Source organism: Mytilus edulis, chromosome 4 (assembly GCF_963676685.1).
Source record: "Mytilus edulis chromosome 4, xbMytEdul2.2, whole genome shotgun sequence".
Classification (NCBI taxonomy): Eukaryota; Metazoa; Mollusca; class Bivalvia; order Mytilida; family Mytilidae; genus Mytilus; species Mytilus edulis.
In genome coordinates this window covers 22212776-22235765 of record NC_092347.1, presented here as the reverse complement: position 1 = coordinate 22235765, position 22990 = coordinate 22212776, and the positions used below count along the sequence as shown (strand labels likewise).

Genomic DNA, 22990 nt, shown 5'->3' with positions numbered 1-22990 from the left:
ATATTCTGCAATACTATTTCCACAGGAATAAATATTACAGAATATGTTCCTAACGGAATAAATGGTATAGAATATGTTCCTAACGGAATAAATGGTATAGAATATTTGTTCCAACAGGAATAGATATTATACAAACAAAGCAAGCAAATCAACCAAACCTTTAAACTACATACATAAGGAAGATAGCTGTAACATGTTCTTTTACGAATATGCATATCAATTTGCCACTGCACATCAAGCATACATCAATAACCATCTATATTGAAGTTGTGAAATATATGCACAAAAACATAATAAAAATAAAGCTGAAATCAAATGAAATACACCGAGTTGAAGTGACATCAGTACAGAGATAACAATAATAACTTTACAATATATACAAAACAAGAGAGAGAGGTTTCAAAAGTCTTTAGTCAGGTTTTTTTTTAATGAACAAAGCTTCTTCGGGACTGGTTTTCGAGTACTCGACACAATATATTAAACACCTTAAGATATTTTTCTAATTCTCTTTCCAGATCTTCTGATATAGTTCTGTTAAGTCCTGTAAACTTTTTACTCACTAAGAATTTTTTTTAGTCAATCAACAGTAAAGAAAATAGAAAAGGTGATAAGTTTTCTCCTTGTCGAACACCATTGTCACAAGCAAGCAAAGTATTCCGAATTATAATTTCTAGAAGATGCAAGTGAAATCACGTAACAATTGGGCATGTGTTGAAACAAAGAGTGTAGACACAGTAATAAGGTGGACACAGTTAGGATTTAAAGAGACGGAAACCAGGAACATAATGCAAAAGACAGGCATCACTTAATAAATCTTTGTTGGAAAATAAAAATATCAAATACCCTAAATTGAAAAGTTTGGCAAAGTTTGATTTTCAGTGTTTTTTTTTTTTTTTTTTTTTTTCCCCTTTCAACTAAATAACCGTATGAACTACATAAAATCCTTTGACATTACCGAAAAGGATCAAAATGAGTTCACAAGGAAAAGAATACCATCTAATCGGATGAAAAATAAAATCCAAAAAATTTCAACAGGAATCAACCCCTCTGTATCTCAGAAGCCGATGACGTCACTCCAAATCTGTTGACATACTCAAGTTACAGAATTTTATTAGCAATTAAAAAAATCTCCATTTAAATAAGTTGAAAATAAACAATCTGTATATACAAATATGTGAACATTACCAAACCTGACCATTTTGCATTTTGCGGGCAGTACGTGGATTAAGCATGCAGTCTCCGAATTTGGATATTTTGGCTTTTTCTGTGGAAAAAAGATTGTTTCAAAGACAAATTAAGGAAGTACAAAACACTACATGTACACTTCCTAACACAAATATTTCCGACTTTGATTGTTTGGAGGAGTAACACTACATTATACATCTCACCATTTATATTATTTAATAACATTTTATAAAACAAACCATCTCGCCATATTATGCATGATTATATTATTTTATAGCTATTGTTGTGAACTATTTTTAAAACTGACTGTGAGTTCAATGATGTATTTTGCAATGAATAGGAATAAGAAGATGTGGCATGAGAGCCAATGAGAAAACTCTTCATCCAAGTCATAATTTGTAAGAGTAAACACTCATAGATCAAAGTACGACCTGCAACACGTAGCCTTTGCTTAACCCAAATAGCAACCTATAAAGAGCCTCAAAATGTGTTTTATCATATTTTCGTCACGGCTTCAAATTTCTCCAATTAGCTCTTGTATTCATTGATCTTAATCTTCCTCCGAAATGTTTGAATGTTTTGTTTAATTGCATTGTCTCATTTTTCCTATTAATTGCACTCTCGTTAGCGATAGACACATATTTTAGCGAGGTTTATAGTTTCCAGAAGCAGATCGTAATCATGTTCATTGACCTTAAGGACGATGAAAGCACATCATATAATGACGTTTCGACAGACATCATATAATGAAGTAAACCAAACCACATAATATAATGACACAACCACATCATATAAAGATATTTGCACATAATATAATGGTAACTGCACATCTTATAATGTGATATGTACACATCATATACGTATATTTGCACATGATATAAGAATGTTTGCACATCATATAAGGATCTTTGCACATCATTAAAGTACATTCGCACATCATATAGGTTCATTTGCACATCATATAAATACATTTGCACATCATATAAGTATATAAGCACATCTTATAAGTATATATGCACATCATATAAGTATATATGCACATCATATAAGTATGTTTGCACATCATATAAGTATGTTTGCACATCATATAATGAGGTTTGCACATCATATAAGGATGTTTGCACATCATATAAGGATATTTGCACATCATATAAAGGTGTTTGCACATCATATGATGACAACTGCACACCATATTAAGGTAAAATGCACATAATATACTGAAAATGGTCATAACAAGACAGTGTTGGCGTTCCATAAATGCCCCTTTAATGTATATTGTTCTGGAAACACTCTGTACTGATTTGGAAGTTTTGATAGTAAGCCAATATGCCGCGCAATATTTTTATGGATATATGTATTTCGTTTGTAAATATTCTAATTTACAAAACAACGCAATGACAAACGTTATAACACGTCATATGCAAAATGAATCGAAGGGATACAAAACCTAACATATAGTTGTAGCGTGTTGTACCTCAAAATCTTGTTTTGCACAGGAAAACATGGGAAACTTTACGTTTCTATGTGTATTACATTTTAATGTTGTGTTTCTGTTGTGTCATTGTTCTCCTCTTAACATGGCCCCGAAAACAACAGATATTCAAATTACACTATATTAACATAAATCTAAATATATATATAGATATATGGACCTCATGCTAATGATTTTTCCAAGTCTGTTTGATTTCAATTGTAAGGGAAAAAACATTAAGTTAATTTTACCTGTATAACAATTATCTTTTTTTTATCGAGTAAGTCAATTCAATGATTTACATTTGTTTCAAATTTAGTGTTGACACACTTTTCTATAAATTGCATAACACGCATCAGTCATGCATAATTCATCTCTAGCTAAGAGGTTTAATTGGAGTTCACATGCATACGAATTTAATCAGGTCGAATTATTCACGTGCAAGTGAATAATTCATCATCGATGTTTCTTAGCTTATTTTGACAAAATTAAACCAATATGGCTGTTAATAGAGAATTATTTTAACTAAATTAAAAGGGCAAATCAACACAATATAGGTAAACTGTATAAGGGCAAAAAATCTTCATTCAACATGTTTTATTTTGAATTTGAAGGGGTGATAATTATTATTAAATATATTTTACTAAACCTATATCATGCAAATGTTTAATGTTTGAAATATTTTTAAACTTCGCTTGCATTGCATTTGTCGGAATAAGATATTTTTCCAGAATCCAACACTTTACATTTTGAAATCGTCATGGTTTAAATGGTTTCATGTTAATATTGACCTTGCTCACAAATCGTTTGTTTTTTCATACTGTTCGACTTGATTTTTTGGGGTACTCATATGAATCCGAATTCATACAGATGTTTCTCAAAAACAAACAAAAAACCCCATCTAGATAGATTCTTTGAAAAGACATTAAACGACCATATGACGAACGGTCTAACCATGTTATATCCGCTTGAAAGCTGCATTGTAAGCACAACCCCTCTATTAAGGAAATCCTGATTAGAAGTACCAATTCTATAATATGTCTTAACAGGAAGCTATATATGTCTGCATCAATCAGGTGTGACTACAGATAAATGGAAAGTAACATTCTGTTATACAAAAGTCCTAGTCTCACGTTTTAATATGTTACAGAAGAAACTAACATAAATTAACAATGTACTACAATCAGTTACTGACGTTGCCAGTTCCAGACCTCAATTAAATTTATCAAGTTGAAAGATATATATCTTCATTATTCGAAAATCAACTTAAATATCTCCCGTTACGGATTAAGTATCATGCATTAATAAATCAAAAGAGATAAACAAAATCCGTATAATGCTAACAACTTGTTATATAATAAATGATTTTATTTCCAATGCAACTAACCTATGGTTGAATCAATAGCATTTCCAAACAATGCCATCTTTAGTGACTTAACAACAGTATCGAAACATATTTTACTTGCGAATAAGTCTATTCAAAGATTTGGTAAGCTTTTGAGGTAAATGACAATATTGTTTTAGCTTTGTACAGAAAATTACCATAACATATGGTTATCCAGAATAGTTGAACGTATAATGTCTGCACGTAGGTATATACTTTAACGGATAATATCTTAAAATATCAAAATAAGACTTAAACTCTAAATTTGTTTGTAGCTGAAGGTCTGTGCAATTATGCATGTCGAAGGCAGGAGGTAGGGAGATATATCAAAATTAACGATCCAGGGGAAAATGTAATTTTTCAATTCCATTGCAAACATCCTACTTTGGCAATTTCACATGGAACAGGTGAAACGAGGGAGTGTTTTGAAAAGAATGGACCGTTTATCGTTCAACGGTAATCTATTATTATGACCATTTAAAATACTTTATTAATTGAAATGAATAAGACTTTGTTCTTCAACTTACAAGTCAGGATTTTTTTTAAACTTTCCGAAAATATTTTTGGAAAAGGGAAATAGTTCTTTATCTTATTTTTTATCATTCAAGAGCCGAGATGATTCTGTTCTGAATATAAGTTAATATTTGCAAGAATAAGGAATTACAATTAATTATCATTAGCTGTAACATTTATTGTTTCGTGTCCTGCTTGTATTGTTCACCCATACATGTTTAAAATTATCCAAATTTGTTATCTAAATCTTATTTAATTTTATATTTGTTGTTATGTACATTTCTTTCAATATGCCTGAACTGAAACACTAGCTGCTTAAAGGTCATGATCCAACTGACTTCGTCGTTTAAATAACGCAGAATAAAAATTTATTCCCGTTGTACATTCTTATTCGGGAAGATTCAGCTTTTCATGCGATTCAGCTTCAAAATATGAATATCTGACGTAGTATGAATTCACATGGTGGTGACACATATTCAGCGGAATTCCTTAAACACTAACGGTGTAAATGCGTTTGAAGACCACATAATTCGCTCGATTCTTCTGTATTTTGATTTGATTTATTTTCAGTTCTGGATTCAGGTTTAGATGTCTAAAAGAGATGGCTGTTGATCTATCAGGTCAAAATGTGGTTCTGTATACAAAACCCTTTAGTAAGTAATTTATGACTAATAATAAATACATAAGTACACATGAAATATATATATATATATATAATTAGGAAAGGAAATGGGGAATGTGTCAAAGAGACAACCACCCGACTATAAAGCAGAGAACAGCTGAAGGCCAATAATGGGTATTCAATGTAGATAGAAACTCCCACATCCGGAGGCGTCCTTCAGCTGGCCCCTTAAAAAACTATACTATACTAACGATACTAAACATAATTTAACATAATACATAAAATTTAACATGATCCATAAAATGAAAAAAATAACCAATAATATTGGACAGTAAATTACACTCGCCAACCTCTATCAGTCGACTCACTGAAAAAAGACAACAAAGACAAATAAAAAACAATGAGCAACACATGGTAAAAATCTCCCAAATGCATATAATTTGTCATAAAATTATTTGCACCCAAATCTGTCCGATACAATTACCAACAGGATGAACATTACCATGACCAAGGAAAAACTAAGGAATGAGGACATAAATGCAGCAAGTAATTGGTCGTATCATAATCTAATGCATTCTGGGTAATATTTTCAAAAGCGTCATCAACACGTTGTGATTGGTTGAAAACGTATCAAACAATTGAAATTCAACCAATGACGTAAGGCTATTTTCATTTTTGTGTACAAATAATGAAATTACCCATAGTCATTCAGATTCTGAAAGGTAAATTCGAAAAACAGGTCAAATGCAACTTCTTTATACACATTTACAATAACATGTTATTTGGGGTGAGATAAGTATACACCAGGGACCAAAGGATGTTAACAAATATGGGTTCCAAAAAAACACGTTGATAATAGCTGATGTGCACGACGGCACAATCAAGTATCGAATTTTTAAAAATGAAACAAAAAGACACATGTATTCTCTTGTTATAAAGATTTACAAATGTAGAAAAATCTTTATATCAATACCATATAAACCCTGACAAATGTAGTCCTTGGAATTCGGTTTTTTTGTTAATTTAGATTTTATGATATATTATGGTATATTTGAACATTTGTATCCGTCAAACATTGCAACAATGTAAAAGAAATCCTTAATAAACATTTTAAATTGTTATTTATGAATATAACAATAGTAACAAAAATGTCATAATGACTATTTTCAAATCTCGTTAAAATTTCAGGAAGTTATTTGCGTACCCCCTCATTGTGCGAAGTGTGTGGTGCTCAAGACTGCTGGTCATTAGCTATGTTTGCAGGTAAGTCTGTTTTAACGAAAGAGATGATTCAATCAAGAATAATGGTCTATAAATCTACAATCTACATGTAAATGAGTTCACCCACAGTTTTTGGTGGGGTTCGTGTTGTTTATTCTTTAGTTTTCTATTTTATGTCAGGTAAACTATTGTTTGTCTGCTTTTCTTTTTCATTGTTAGCCATGGCGTTGTCAGTTTATTTTCGATTTATGAGTTTGGCTGAATACAACCTTGTAGGTTAATGGTAACCTCCATCGACCAACTAAAAGTAATATGCGTGAATGATATCAAAATCATTGCGCATGAAAATACAATGATGTCAGCTCGAGACAAACAATTCTAATAATCAAATACATAATACACTTCACAAAAAAAAACCTGACAAGAAAGCAATTGTTTTTGTTTTCAGTTAATTTTACACAGAATTACAGGTCTAGACTATGTATTTGCAAAACTGAAGACCTATGAAATTGCGAAGGTACAATTCAATAACTAGTCAAAAATGCTATGGTGGGATGGATAAGTTATGTATTGTATAAAAAAGATATCAAACGATCTAGTTTGTACTACATTTACAATGTGTAAGATAGTTTGTTTAGTAGGAAAAAAGTGCAAAACGCTGGTAACTGTTTGTTTCTTGTAGTCAGCATATCAAATAACATATGCAGGTATCAAAGATGGCAGAAGATAAAATTTTAATTAAAATTTAGAGATTGACAATTGTTTGTATTTTAGTTTTTCTCTACAGCTGGTTATAATTTTCTATTCGAGTATAACTGCAACGATAAATTCAATTATTAATAAGAAAAATAAAAGAATACTCTTGATTTTTTTGATTTTTCTTTAACTAATATCATCGTTTTGTTTCCCGCGGCGATAGTTGTAAAAGCGGGACGTTGGCATATTGTCTCATGTGTTAGCGTTGGCTTTAAATGAAGAGACATGGACGCCAGGGTAGTCAATTGTAACTGTTCATAACTACATGTATTTTAACGGGTAAAACATCAAAATTACATCTTATAATCTGACATCTCTTCTTTTTCAGCCCAAGGCGTGTCAAGTGAGTTTAAGAAATACTCTTTTAACTTCTTCTGTTCTTTATTAATTCTAATTTCACTCCAAATGGGGTTTTTTTCGCACAAAATGTAATGGATCTTTACATAAAATTAACAAAACCGTCAGTGTAACGATCACAGGGCAGGCAATTTATTTTTCCTTTTCATATAACTAGATTAAAATTTACTTCTTAGATTGGATTATCATACATATTTTGATATGAAATGTACACTGAATCTTACTTATAACTTGCAATTATTTAGATATATTTTTGATGTCTATTGTAGGACAAACAAGTATGAAAGGTATGTCATGAATGTATCAATTATCTGTAAAAGTAAAATATGAAATAATGCCATTTTATTGAGATAGGAATTACCGTGAAAAACACATAGACAGAGAGGTATGTACATTATATACATTATTCATATTACAGTAGACAATAGTATGGTGAAAAAGAACAAAATACGAAAAGAGGAAAATCACAAAAAAAATTAACTCCGTTGAAATCCAAAACGGAAAGTTCCTTATCAAATGGCAAAATCAAAAGCTCAAACACATCAAACGAATGGATGAAAAATGTCATATTCCTACCTTGGACTAGGAATTTTCTTATGTAGAAAATGGTGGATTGAATCTGGTTGCTTTGCTAGCTAAACAGTAATTAGTAACCTTTAAACTAGAAACAATAGCAACACGAACCTTACAAAAAACAAAGTTAGACACAAGACCTTATTATGAGTTTACTATCTTTTGTTTCACTAGTGATGAGTCTTGTATGAAAATTAGGCATACAGTTATGATAGATAATACTTTCCATTCTCAATAGCGGTAAATTGAATTTGATTTTTGAAGAAATCTTATACCAATTGTGAATACTAATAACAGTTTGTTTAATTTGTTTGTAGTAAACGTTCCTAAATGGATAATTGTGGTAAACATGAATCTTATACCAATTGTGAATACTAATAATATTTTGTTTGATTTGTTTGTAGTAAACATTCCACGTAAGTATCATTAGGTTTATTTGATAAAATAAAAGTTTTCAGCTCTTTTATATCAGATTACAGATTTAACGTGTAAATAAACTAAATTTCAAATGTTGTGTTACATGTTACAGATTTTAAAAAATGTAGTGAATGTGAATTAAAACTGCAGTTATGCGTTCATAACTGACAATACATCCAGTTTCACTCTTTTTTAGAGTTCAAACGATTCCTTCGGTTTCTGTTAATGTTCTTGTTTTGTGTCTTCGTTATCCAGATGCAAGATTAAAACAATGATTAATGCAAATACTTAACAATGACTTATTCGAGGAAGATAAGTAAAGTATAGTTTTTAAAACGGATTCTTTGATAGTCGGATTTTCTACTGTCAAGAGGTATTTTTGCAAAAGAGAGAAGCTAAACATTTGCAATTTGTTTTAGATTCATGAGTTTGACTGTCCCTTTGGTAACTTTCGTCCCTCTTTTGGTATTTCTTTGAAAACAATATAAAAGACTTTTTAAGTCTTGTATGTTTTATAGTGCATAATTTTTGTTAATTATTTTTCCATTGTGATTTGGTAGTATTTTATAAGTATATACACATTGAAGTATGAGAACGTTTTGATTGTTTGTTTAGACAGGTTGTATTTCAATACACAAAAGTTTAAATTGTTGAAAAAAGTTAATATATTATATCACATTATTATACTTCACGTTAAAATGCCATATTTTGATTGGCTAACACGATAGTGTTGCTTCACTTATGTTGATTGTTCTAATACCCGTAACGTTGTTATGAACGTGACGTCCCTAGAAAATACTTTTTAATATAATGTATCTGTAAAAGACAATGATGATAGGAGTCATGTCCAGGACATTCAGTATAATAAATTAAATAACACATAGCTGAGAGGGTGATAGAGTAGATAGGTACCCCTCGAAAACTCATTGTTATCCGCGGCTTCGCCGCTGTTGACAACTCGCCTAGAATTAAAGTTGAATGTTTTTAATTGTTTTTGTTACTCTAACACATTTCTGTCCACTTCTTTTTTTTATAATTTTCACTGTTATTAAAATATTTCATTTTTTATAACAGCTATAGGTTGTAACGTTCCAAAGAACTGTCCAATCAAAAATCCGTATAAAGATGTTCCTTGTACTGGATGTGAACCAACTGAGGGAGATGGCCTGTGTTGTAGAGGATGCCAGAAAAACGGCAATAATTTTTTTGGGTATATAAAAAATATTTAAAGCTATGTATCTGTTGTTATAATGTTCTACATACCTTGACCGAGTGTTGCAATATGCATTGTGTTTAAATGTAATATCAGTATTTAGTTCTATTATAATCTTAATTCAATCCTATTTCTATCTTATTTTTTAGAAATAATTTTTCAAATATGACGTCATATTTGTGCTGTTTCAGAAATTCAAATGTCTGCATGGCGTAATATTGTACCTTTTCAACACTTCATATGTGACGTCATGGTTATGACTTTTGGGGTTCAGGCCTGGTATGTCACTGAGTCGGGTGTGTCTATTTTCTGTGTTGGTCTTCAATGCATTATGTATTATGGTTTTGTTTTCTGTAATTAGTTAACGTCAGTTTGATCATGTAAATCTTTTATATTCATTTGATAAAATTTACTGTTTGCAATAGCATAAATTGTTCTATATAATAAGGATTTTCTTATCACAAGCAAAAAAACCCTTGCCGTATTTGGCACAACCTTTTTCAACTTTTGATCCTCAGAGCTGTACAACTTTGTCCCCCTTTTTTGACTTTCGAACTTTTATATCTGGGCGTCACTGGTAAGTCTTGTTTGGACGAGGCGCGTTTTTGACGTAATGAATTTTAAACCTGATGCCTTTTGTTATCTATTATTCATGTGTTTCTATGCCTAATACTTTCTGCTATTTATTTGTATTGTAGTCCTGTATTATTAAGTTGAAATTTTAATGTTGTATTTAACGGTGCAATCAAAGTGCGAGGTTTGGCATGCCACAAAACCAGGTTCAACCCACCATTTTTTTCTTTAAAAATGTCCTGTACCAAGTCAGGAAAATGGCCATTGTTATATCTTAGTTCGTTTCTGTGTGTGTAACATTTTTACGTTGTGTTTCCGTTGTGTCGTTTGTTTTCTCCTATTTTTGAGTGTGAATTCACATTACTATGAGACGTGTCAAGGTACTTTTCTATCCCAAATTCATGTAATTGGTTTTGATGTTATATTGGGTATTCTTATCGGATGTTGTCCCATGCTTAGTCCGTTGCTATGTGTGTTACATTTAATGTTGTGTCGTTGTTCTCCTTTAATATTTAATGCGTTTCCCTCAGTTTTAGTTTGTTACCCCGAGTTTGTTTTTTGTCCATAGATTTATGAGTTTTGAACAGCGGTATACTACTGTTGCCTTTATTTATGTGAATTGCCAATGTGAGCTATTGATATCATACTGTAGGACTGTGTCGCCTATTTCAATAAGATATCTGAAAAAACTAAGAAAATTCAAAACAGTTGCCGAAATTAGTATATGTTTATTTTGCTGAATAATTTTCTTTTACGATTTTGATCGGATTGGAAATTTAGCTGCAATAATCTTGCAATTTCGGATTATCTTATTCAAATCTTTGACGTATCTACAAAGTAACGTATGATCATGTTTATAAAGGAAAAACTATTTAGAGACATACAAATTAATGACTCGTTTTACTCTGATCAGATCATATATGTGATGGTTTTAATGTAACTATTATTATCCATTTTTATCTTACAGCGCATTATATGATATGAAAACTACCCTAGGCGCCTTACAACATATAGCAATTTAATGCATAAAGATCCATTATAAAAAAAAATCATGTTTCCTCTTTGACCCTTACCTTTGATCGTTGAACACTCAATCAGAAAAAGCTATTGTACTGTCATGTTCAACCATTTTTTTTAAATGAATTACTTTTTGTTCATATTCATCCTTCTGTAACAATATTTTACTTATTACGACAAATGTGTTCATAAATTGTCATAACGAATTTTCTGTCCTCTTCTCCTCAAATATGAACTACCGAAATAGTCTTATCCCCGTGTTTGTACTTAAAATAACAACACGATTGGTGCCACTTGTGGAACAGAATATGCTTACACCTCTGAAGTACTGATGGTAGTCCTTTGTCATTTTGTCTTAATCTTTTGTTACTGTCATCTGTCTTTTTTTGCCATGGTGTTGTTTGTTTTATGTTTTGATTCTGTGTTTAACTATCCCTTTAGTAATTTTTGCTTCTCTTTTATCAAGAAGCAGTTAGGGGCGGAGAAATTCTGGAAATGAATACAATTAAAGCAAATACCTTACTACAAGTATCTGATGTAATGAGATATTGATTAAACATTCTTTCACTTATTGTTCTGACCTGTTATCTATTTCTTGCAATGAAAGATAATTATAGATTATCACACAGCATTTTCCATATTGGCCCTGGTATCAACCCTAGACTCCCATATCAAGCCAGATGCTTTAGCCCGAGGGCTTGATATGGGTCTGGGGCTGATTGCACGGACCATATTGAAAATGACACGTAATAATCTATTTATCACATATTTTCAAGCAAGAGAAAAAAGATAGCATATACCAAATTATGTTTGATATTTTCAACAAAAATTCAAAAAAAACATTTAACGAGAAAAAAATTTAAAAATGTATCACAGTGAGATAACGAAGTTCGTATCACAGTAAGTGACAAAGGTTTGTGAAAAGTTTAACAAATAATTAACAATAAATATATTAATTCTCAGAATTGTAAATATTAAACGAAATTAAGTATTACATTTCCAATTAATGCTGATAAAGAATACACCATATCGCTACTATTATTTGGAAATATGTTTAGTCCAGTCAAACTAAGTTTTAACCTTAAACTAATTGCAACAGAAAATCTATAGCATTAAACCCTAAATATACACAGAAAAAAGTCCCATAAAATCCAACTTGAAGAAAACTCGAAATCGGCATTTTCAATTTCCTATGGAAATTAACATTGGAAGGGGAGAAAATGAGTCTATTTTTGTCTTTTTTTTCTTGATTTTCTTAAAATTTATGTAAAGTATGATACTTTGACGGGGCTATAAGTTCATATTGACTATATTATAGCGTCTTCTGCTCATGAAATGTACAAAACAAAAGTTTTATTGGCATATTTAAAAAAAGGGCATTTTTCATTGGAGAGATTGCAAATTTGTGGCTTTGTGACTATTTTGAAACGATAATGTGACAATTTGGTATTGCTTATATCTGTATAATATATTTGTTCTGCATCTACCTCTTTGAAAGAAACTTTAAACCACAAAAAGAAGAATATATGCTTAATTATGTTTTATTAAATTTGAGATTCTTTACCTTGACATTTTGAAAAATTCAATACATGGTCAACTAATGAATTACTAAATCTAGATTGTAGCTCGATAAAAGATATGAAAACACCTTTAGAGATGTTTGTTATACTCTAAAGACGGCTTAAATATCAAGAATCAATTCATTCTGTTGAATAGAAGCGATAAAGTTATAATTTTGTATTAATTTTTATTGATATTTCTGTCTTTTTTTCAGAGTTGTTTCCCTTTTTCAATGCAAATCTCCATAGGAATTTAAAATCGTGATATTTAGTTTTCCTCAAGTAATATTTTATGGGACTTTTTTCTGTACATATGGGGTATAATGCTAAAGATTAAAACTTTAAAATCTTCTGTTGCAATAACTTTAAGGTTAGGGTCAAATTTATGCTCCTGCACATTTTCTTTTTGTCAACCTTTTATATATTCTGAAGCTTACAAAAAGTTTTTCGAAATATCCGATGTTAAATAAATAAAGGCAACAGTAGTTTTAAACTGTTCGAAATTCATAAATCGATTGAGAAAAAAAATCCGGGTTACAAACTAAAACTAAGGGAACACATCAAATGTAAGAGGAGAACTACGACACAAAATGTTGAGATGTACCTGGTCTTGCGGCATTCCAAACCTCCTACTTTTATGGCAATGTTAAATTTAACATTAAAATGACAACATTACATGATAGGACTACAATACAAATAAATAGGAAAACATATAGTACAGATAAACTATACGAATAATAGCTTACAAAAGGTACCAAGTTTAAAATTTAATACGCCATATGGGCGTTTCGTCCACACTAGTGACGCTCTGATGAAAAAAGATCGAAAGCCAAAACAAGTACAAACTGTACACCAAATATATCGTATAAATTTAGTTGAACCAAACTGAAATCTAATAAATGATCTGGATGTTTAATTATGTTTACCATAACACACGAATACAACAGAAATAAGATTAACAACTACAAACGATAATAGTATCAGGGTTATAATTTATTACGCCATACGCGCGTTTCGTCTACATAAGACTCATCAGAGACGCTCAGATCAAAAAAGTTGTAAAGCCAAACAAGTACAAAGTTGAAGAGCATCGAGGACCCAAAATTCTAAAAAGTTGTACCAAATACGGCTAAGGTAATCTATCCGTAGGATAAGAAAATCCTAAGTTTTTCAAAAAAATCAAAGTTTTGTAACAGAAAATTTATAAAAATGATCACATAATTGATATTTATGTCAACACCGAAGTGCTGACTACTGGGCTGGTGATACCCTCGGGGACGAAACGTCCACCAGCAATGGCATCGACCCAGTAGTGTAAATAGTTATCAAAGGTACCAGTATTATAATTTATTACGCCAGACGCGCGTTCCGTCTAAGACATTAGACAAAATCCGATGTGAATAACACACACAACATCAAAAAATAAACACAAGAATTTCGGATAGAAAAGTACCGTGACACGTCTTATTACAATGCGAATTCACACTCAGCAACAATCGGGAATAAGTCACGTTCGGTAATTAAAAGATCAGACAACGTAATGACAAACCACGATCAACACGTGGTAAAAATGTCCTTAGTTAGTTTGGACAAAGACACACCGTATGGATCAAACAATTCGTTATGGTGTCCGTAAAATTTACGGAGTGTCATTTTCAATCTGTCCTCCTCGTAACTTTTTTTTTGTACAGTTCCTGCGTTAGGAGCACATTCCTGTATATGAAGTCCTTAAAGTGTGAATATGACACGGGCATAACGTATCAATTGAATTATGTAGACCCCATACGAAGGGACAGATGGTATATTACTGCTGAGAAATGGGAAATTGATGATTGGGAAGTTGAAATCGTCCCGTTTATCATATATTTTCGTGTGAAGTCGTCAATCTGTATCAATATTGAGGAAAAGATCAAGGTATGAAGCAGTACCTTAATTTCAAGTTTACTGGGATATATGAGATGTAAGTATTTGCTGAAATAAGGATTATTCAACGATAGGACATCATCAATATATCGGAAAGTAAAATTAAAGAATTTCGCAAAACGCTTTTTCTTTTTGTCTTTTAGAAAGTTTTGAATGAATTCTACTTCATACGAGTACAAAATCAAATCGGCCAGTAGGGTTGCACAATAAGTACCCATGTGCTTTCTTTATATTCCCTTTGGTTTGTTTTTGTAGACATATTTGCATATTTTTATAGTTATTAAGAATATAATCCAATGTTGACTGCTGTACCCATATTTTTGACACTTTTATCTTTTATATCTGCTTGTTTTGTTCCCACATTGTGATCCCAATATAATGGAATTTTATGCGACTGTCATGCAAATGAGAGGTTCAGCTAGCTATACAATCAGGCATTTATCCCCTCTTTTCAACATAAGAAAATGTCTGTACCAGGTCAGCAATATGACAATTGTTATCCATTCGTTTGAAGTGTTTGAGCTTTTGGTTTTGACTTTTACTTAGAACTTTCCGTTTTGAAAGGCAGTCGAATAGAAAAATCCTATTTATCAATAATATATTTATGAGTAAACAATACAGGCATAATAGGTAAAAATGTCACAAATTGGGGTACAGCAGTCAACATTTTGTTATAATTGATTGATTGATTGTTGGTGTTTTAACGCCACTTTAAAGCATCACTTTTGAGATTTTTCTTGGCGACCATTTTTATTTGGTGGATGAAGCCGGAGTGGCCGAAAAAAACACCGACTTACGATTTGAAACTTACAATCATAGCCAATTAAGATTAAGGTTTATGACCCCTTCTGTAGCCATTTTTGTACGAATTTTTCAAACTTCAATTGTATCAAAACTACAGATGTAATGAATAATAGTGATAAGCCATTTTGTACATATACTAAGGAGAAACTTGATGCAAAGCATTATTATTTATTGTTTCATTGTATTGAATAGAAAAAGAGTACTTTGTGGCAAATAAATCAAGATTTTTATAGAAAATCCACAGCCTTTAATACAGACATTTTTGTTATGAAATTTGAAACATAGATTACTCACTTGCTTTTCTATGATGTGCTAGTGTTTATTTTTTACAAAAAGTTCTAGGCAACCTGTAAATTCCAAAATACCTCGTGCTGAGTCACTAAAGTCGAGCGCACCCTAAAAGGTGTACTTGATTTGGTTCATATTTAAAAACAATTTTAACCAATAGCTACATTAATAAACTCGTTTTAAGGAAATCAATGCTAGCATTGCATGGAATACACTTATATCTATCAGTCATGAAATTGCCAAATATGAGGGCACAAGGATAAATGCTGTAGATTTTCTATAAAATTTCCATATGTTTAGCATTAAATCAACACAAGGGTATATTATCCTTAAGATCTTGTGCAACCTCCTCACGAACAGGGTTCGATCTCGCAACCTCAGTGCTAACTGGTTAGTGCTTACAGTAGAAGAACTTCTTAGACCACTTGATTACCGAGGCTCCTTGTGTTATAATCTTACTTGCTATAAGTATATAGATATGTATCAACTAAGAGAAATAAAGATATACCATTTAGAAAAAGTATATCAGCAAAACTGAAAGACGAAAATACAAAAATGTCCATGCCTCAATAACAAAATAGATGTATAAATTCTGAGTCAAGTGAAATTATATTACAAAAAAGGACTGAATAGACAAATTTAAAAGATACGAAAGTGACATTCAAGTGCATAAGTTAAAAAATACACTGGCAATTCCAAGGTTTAAACGAAAAAGATCCATAAACAAACCAGTGTACACAAAACACATAGAAAACAAATACTGTCCTACACGAACCACACCAAATACTGGGGACGTTCTTTGACATAATCATGGTTCATCAAATTTCTGCTCAGACACTGGTGACGTTTTATAAAGTCTGAATAGCAACTGCTACCAGTCGCATAGAATTCAATTATATTTTTTACAAAAAAATTTGTGTGAGCAGAACAAACAGACATTAGCCATCATAGTTTTATGATCTTAATCGTTTTAAATTAACATCAACGCAAAAATAGAAAAGTAAAATGGCGTATCGATACTCTTTATTTATGTTATATTACCGGTACCTTTTTATGTATTATTTGTATACTAGTATTATTTTTGCATGTACATTCTCTGTTTGGTAAACTATTTGTATTTTTGTCTTTATTTTTTGATAATGTGCTTTGTCTATATGCCTTTTTGTGTTTCTTTGTTACATATTTGTTTGTTTTATAGCGATCTCGATTATACCACATCATTGTCTACTGTATCCCTATTTTTGTCTTCACACACATCGTTGTCAATATAATTTTATATAAGTAGATAGCCATAAAACCAAGTTTAATCAACCATTGTCTACATTAGAAAATATATGTACCAAGTCAAGAAGATGACAGTTGTTTTGTTTCGTTTGATGTGTGTGAGCTTTTTGTTTTGCCATTTTCCTCAAAGTTCAGTATTTATATTATTTTACTTTTGATTGTATAAGTTTTTTGAGAATAAAGTATTTTCGTTGTATTTTTATTGTAATAGAGAAAGCACATTCGCAAAAATGAAAGACAGCTATACAAATTGTTTTACCATAGCACAATACATAATGATTGGAAGTATAGATACCCAGCCATGCCAAAAGGATACTACTTCTTCTTGCTAAATATTTTTGTTATGTGAAGGTTTTTACGGGTTTTTGCTATTTGGGCAGCTTTTTTTTGCTCATTACACCTCGCATTCTGAACAATGTTGTATATAAATGTAAACGTCACATTGTTAGGAGATTAAAACAAAAGGGAAAATAATTTTTGGCATGTTTTAAGAACGGAATGCATCTTTTTATTGTTTTATTGGAGTGTTAAATGGTCGAAACACAATGAAAAAAATGTGCGTACTATATCTCACCGTACGGTCTTCAACAATGAGAAAAGCCCATACCGCATAGTCAGCCATAAAAGGCACCGAAATGACACATTCACACGAGAAAACTAATGGCATAATTTATGTATAAAAAATATGTAACACATCAACAGACGACAACCAGTGAATAACAGGCTAAATACATTTTCATTTATAATGTTTCTATCCTTCATTGTACATAATTAAACTTTTGATACTCTTTAATGGAATGTTACACATTTTCGTGATTGTTTTTTGTTTGTGGTTTCGGTTTGTCAACAGAGATATCATATATTTCCTCGATATTAAAACTTTGTTTTCATTATTACGTTTTTTTACTTATGAATGCGATAATGGCAAGCTGTCTAAATGTTATTCTGTGTTTACCATTAATTCTATCTTTGATCCATGACAACAATAAGAGAAAAAAAACTCTGTAGATAATTTAATCAGACTTTTACTCCTCTTTCTAATAATATAAACAATAAACAACAGTGTCAATGTGTTATTCCGTAAATCTTACCCGATCAATTTCATTCCTAAAAATATACATACAAAAATCTTGATAGAATCCGAAAAATGTTCCAGAGATAGCAACCTTTACAATTAAGAACCTTTCACCAAAATTAAACATCAGCCCCGTTAAAGACTAAAAGAATTCACATTTCAATATTAGTACACGAAATTTCAATAAAGTTGAAGAATAAAAAAATTACCTCATGAATCAAACTTTTTCAGTTGTTTGATGACGACAATGACATTAATTAAAAAATTTCGTTTTCCTTACAATTTATCTAAATTTCTATATCAATCATTTGTGAACGACTGTAAAACAATTTTTAATATGGATGTTCAAAACGACAGATTCTAGTTTTTATCATGTAAATCTAAATGAGAGTCATCCTGAATTACTGCACATTTATCACATTAGATCATATTATCCTAACATCAGTTTTTCATTCTACAACCAAAAGGAACTCATAAGTTTATTTTATCAGCATGTTGATGAACGTTTTAATGTTTGCCATGAAATTCGTATTAGCAGGTAAGGCCATTTATATGTTCATTTTTTAATTTAGATTTTAAACATCGTTAAATGTAACAGAATATCAAACATAAGTCTACCTGTTTCAAAAGATTGTTATTTTATTTTTACGTTTCTTTTTCGTTTCTTTTTATTATGTGATATTTCATATTTGAATGCATCAAAATTTGTAGTTGGTTTTACGTTTCTTTTTCGTTTTTTTTTTTATTATGTAATATTTCATATTTGAATGCAGCAAAATTTGTTGTGATGGTTAAACAATAATCGGAATATACTAAACTCTAAAAGCAAAGCGGCAAGCTATTAATCAAGGGAGGCAAATCGTGTATTAATTATACACAATTTCACTGCCTTTAAATTGGGAGCACCGTTCAAAGCAAGAAAAAAATTAACAACAAAAGTAATACTTATAACAGAATTGCAAAGCAGCTCAATAGGAACAATGACAAATAAGAATTACCATTAAGATCTAGGTCCCCGTTGCATATTGTCTCGAGAAATATTGGCGACTATTTAAAGTGTAAAGGTTATGTGTGTTCGTCTCATAATATTTCCATAGGAAATATGTCAAATCTAAATAAAGTTTTACTAAATAACTTGCTTTCTTCATAATTTACATTTTCTCACTTTGAAATATCCTATAGATCATGTAATTGTACTTAGTTACAAAGATAATGATTAAGATACTTTTATTTATGAAATTTAAAAAAAGTTACATTCTTATATTTTTTTTGTAGTTGAAAGTCTGTGTTTCTTCCCTTGTAACAGACTAGAGGTCGGTATATATTACAAAGTTAACAATCCTGGAAAGAATAGAATTTCTCAGTTCAACTGCAAACATCCTTCTTTGGTATTCACACCTGAAAGGGGCGAAACGAGGGAGTGTTTCGAACAGAATGGACCGTTTAGAGTTCAACGGTAATTTATAATTACCATTATTAGAAAGGCTATACTAAAGAAAATGCAAAATGTGATACCTCAACTTAAAACATTTACATTTCCTGAAACTATTGGAAATAATATTGGCAAAGAAAAAGAAAAAGGTTTTTTTTTTTCGTCAGTTATTATCATTTTAAAGCCGATGTGTTTACAGCTTTCATTTACAAGAATGTGGTATTACAATTAATTTTAACATATACCGGTATTGTTTCCTGTCATATTATCACTTACCTTATCATCCGAGATCTGTTATATCTTACAATGGCATTGTAGTTATTGTATTTTCAATTTAAACTTGATGTTATTCCTGTTTATCTCTGAAGTAAGATAATTGGTTTGACTTCAAATTAACAATCAGGATGTAACATTGCAATATTCGAGAACTGAAGCACTAGCTCCCTGAAGAATCATACGAATAAGTTCACGAATGAATAGTCCATTTTTAAATTACCGATTTTTGACTCCGGAATTTATTTTTTTCAACAGATTACCTACTATTTTGTAGGACTTCATGGTACTCTGACAAGCAAGAGCAACTTAAATAAGTAAATTCAAGATTTTAACGGATACAATTTCAAGAGAAAGTCAACTGTTTAATGCGTTCTGAACATGACTAAATCATTGGAAACCTGTAAACTTTCCCCCAAAATTGCACAGATAATATATTAGATTTCACTTCCATAGAGTATGTTACTTGTCGTAAAATTGTAAACACCGGAGTCAAAAGTCGGTTATATGATAATGGTTTATTGATTTGATTGTGATATGAAATAAATGTCCGTTTTACATTCTAATTCGAGGAAATTCAACTTTTCTTCTGATTCAGCTTTAAAATGTGAATGACAGACGTAGTATAGATTGGCATGATTGTTGTGGCATACCAAGCAGTACACCTATAACTTCCTGTCTAATCTCGTTGAAAGTCAAGTGATTCCCTTATATTTAATTCTTTTTTTTTTTTTTTTTTTTTTGCTTTTGTCTGTTTTTAGTTTCCAAGGAAATAAGTTTAGATGTGTGAAAAATATGGCATTTGATCCATCAGGCACAATGAGTGTTACCTATACAAAACCCTTTAGTAAGTATTTTGTTACCTACAATTATTAATACAATATAAGTACTCCGGAATCTTAGACCGGAAATGGTAGATCTTCCGTCTTTGATAAATCAAATTAGTTATCAAAGATACCAGGCTTATAATTTAATACTCGAGATGCGCGTTTTGTCTATGTAAGACTCACCAGTGAGGCTCAGATCAAAAATGTTAGAAAGTCAATCAAATACAGAGTTGAGGAGCATTTATGACCTAAAATTCCAAAATATTATGCCAAATACGGCTAAGGTTATATCTGACTTGGATAAGAAAATCCTTAGTATTATCAATACTTTAAACTTAATTTGCAAGGTTCGGACATTAACAGACATAAAACCTTAACTGACTTCGAAATAACATACAAAAGTATATAAAAAGTATATACCTATACAACAGAATTGGTGTCTAACGAAATAACTTATTATCGTCAAGGTTGTTTCAAACATTACAAACAAGCATTTAAACAATAAGAACTTATTAATCACATAGAAAGGGTTAGATTGACGGTTTAACAAATTGTCATTTCAGCATTTAAAATATATTGTCTGAAATTCAATTTGACACGTAAACAACCATTGATTGTGTACAACGGTATACATATAGTATTGAACTTTCAACTTAAAACGACAGAGTTGTTTTCCACATAAATTGAATGTGATAAAGAAACGAATGAACAAATACACCTCTGTAATATTTCAATACCATACATTAAGTAAGATAGATTAGATAGATAGATAGATAGATAGATAGATAGATAGATAGATAGATAGATAGATAGATAGATAGATAGATAGATAGATAGATAGATAGATAGATAGATAGATAGATAGATAGATAGATAGATAGATAGATAGATAGATAGATAGATAGATAGATAGATAGATAGATAGATAGATAGATAGATAGATAGATAGATAGATAGATAGATAGATAGATTTTAACAATGTGATGGAAGTCAGTACAAAATGTCTTTCTATCATTGGTTTTTGTTGTAAGTATCATTTGCATGTACATGGTTTAATTATTAGTATGCCTAAAGAGCTAGACAATAAAATAGTAGTCGAAAAAAACTGATTTATTTTTTCTTTTTCAATACTTTGGAAAGAAAAAAGACATCCATTATTTTTGTATCTATACTTCAGGAACTTATTACAAGACCCCTACATTATGTGAAGTATGTGGTGCTCCAGATCGCTGGTCAGTAGCTATATTTGCAGGTAAGTGTATGGTGCTCCAGACTGCTAATTTTTTGAAAAAAAGTTGATAGATACAAATTACATATATAATGTTTTCCTTTCATAAAGCGATGTGTGGACAATGGTCACTGTTGTAGGTCGTACGGTGACCTAAAGTTGCTAATTGCTCTGTCATTTGGTCCCTTTCGAAGAGTTGTCTCATTCGCAATCATACCACACCTTTATATTGTGATAAATTTAAAAGAGAAAACCAAACATAGCTGGTAAATATAACACCCAGAATGGTTTAGGAGAGTGTATACAGTAAATAATAATATTGAGCGCTGGTGTTTGAAAGAAGGTAAGGATTTTTTGTAGGAAGTTGTCCAGGTTTCAGTTATAATATGTACTTGTTGGAATAGAAAAACATAACACTTGTCTTTTGGTCAGTCTTGTGGTGAAAATATTAGTTGAGCCATGTTGACAACCTTCTACACGATGGACGAGTAAAAAAATAAGAAATAAAAAACCAACAGCAACCAGGATACATTTATGACTCTAAACCTCTGTTCGTTGTACCAGTCAGCACTCCTGCAAACAACTGTTATTTTTTTTCTGCAAATGTTTATAATTTCCTGTTCCGATTAAAGCTTTCAATGTCAATGACTTAGAAGCAAGAGAATATAAATTGAAACAGAACACTCTAAATGATGTAATTTATTATAGGTCACCGCATTGTAAAATGTTGTTTCAAGCCGTCAGCACTTGTTGTAAAAACGAGACTATGATGTGTAGTTCTTGCGTCAGCGTCAGAATTTGCAAATATATTAGTCGGTAGACGCCAGCGTCATCAATTGTTAAGTGTGTCGTTATGTTATAAAGGTTAATCAAAAACATATTGTATAATCTGACATTTCTTTTTTTCAGCACAAGGCTTTTCAAGTGAGTAACGAAATGCCCTACAGTTTCTTGTAATATAAGTTGCTTTTAACTTCAAATCGGATGGTATTTTC

General features: G+C 31.0%; 1 protein-coding gene across 2 annotated transcripts in view; it reads left to right on the top strand.

Annotated features, from left to right (window-relative positions):
* The window catches only part of LOC139519228 (uncharacterized), a 28396-nt gene that overhangs the window by 3049 nt on the left and 2357 nt on the right, over positions 1-22990 (top strand). Inside the window, exons 1-5 of one of the 2 annotated variants that reach the window (XM_071311170.1) lie at positions 18609-18773; positions 19511-19691; positions 20702-20787; positions 21945-22019; positions 22905-22919. In XM_071311170.1, the coding sequence (XP_071167271.1) occupies positions 18728-18773; positions 19511-19691; positions 20702-20787; positions 21945-22019; positions 22905-22919 (403 nt within the window). In that variant the 5' untranslated portion in view covers positions 18609-18727. Of the gene's footprint in view, positions 1-18608; positions 18774-19510; positions 19692-20701; positions 20788-21944; positions 22020-22904; positions 22920-22990 lie in introns of those variants that run through there. The other variant, XM_071311171.1, reaches the window with a different exon arrangement.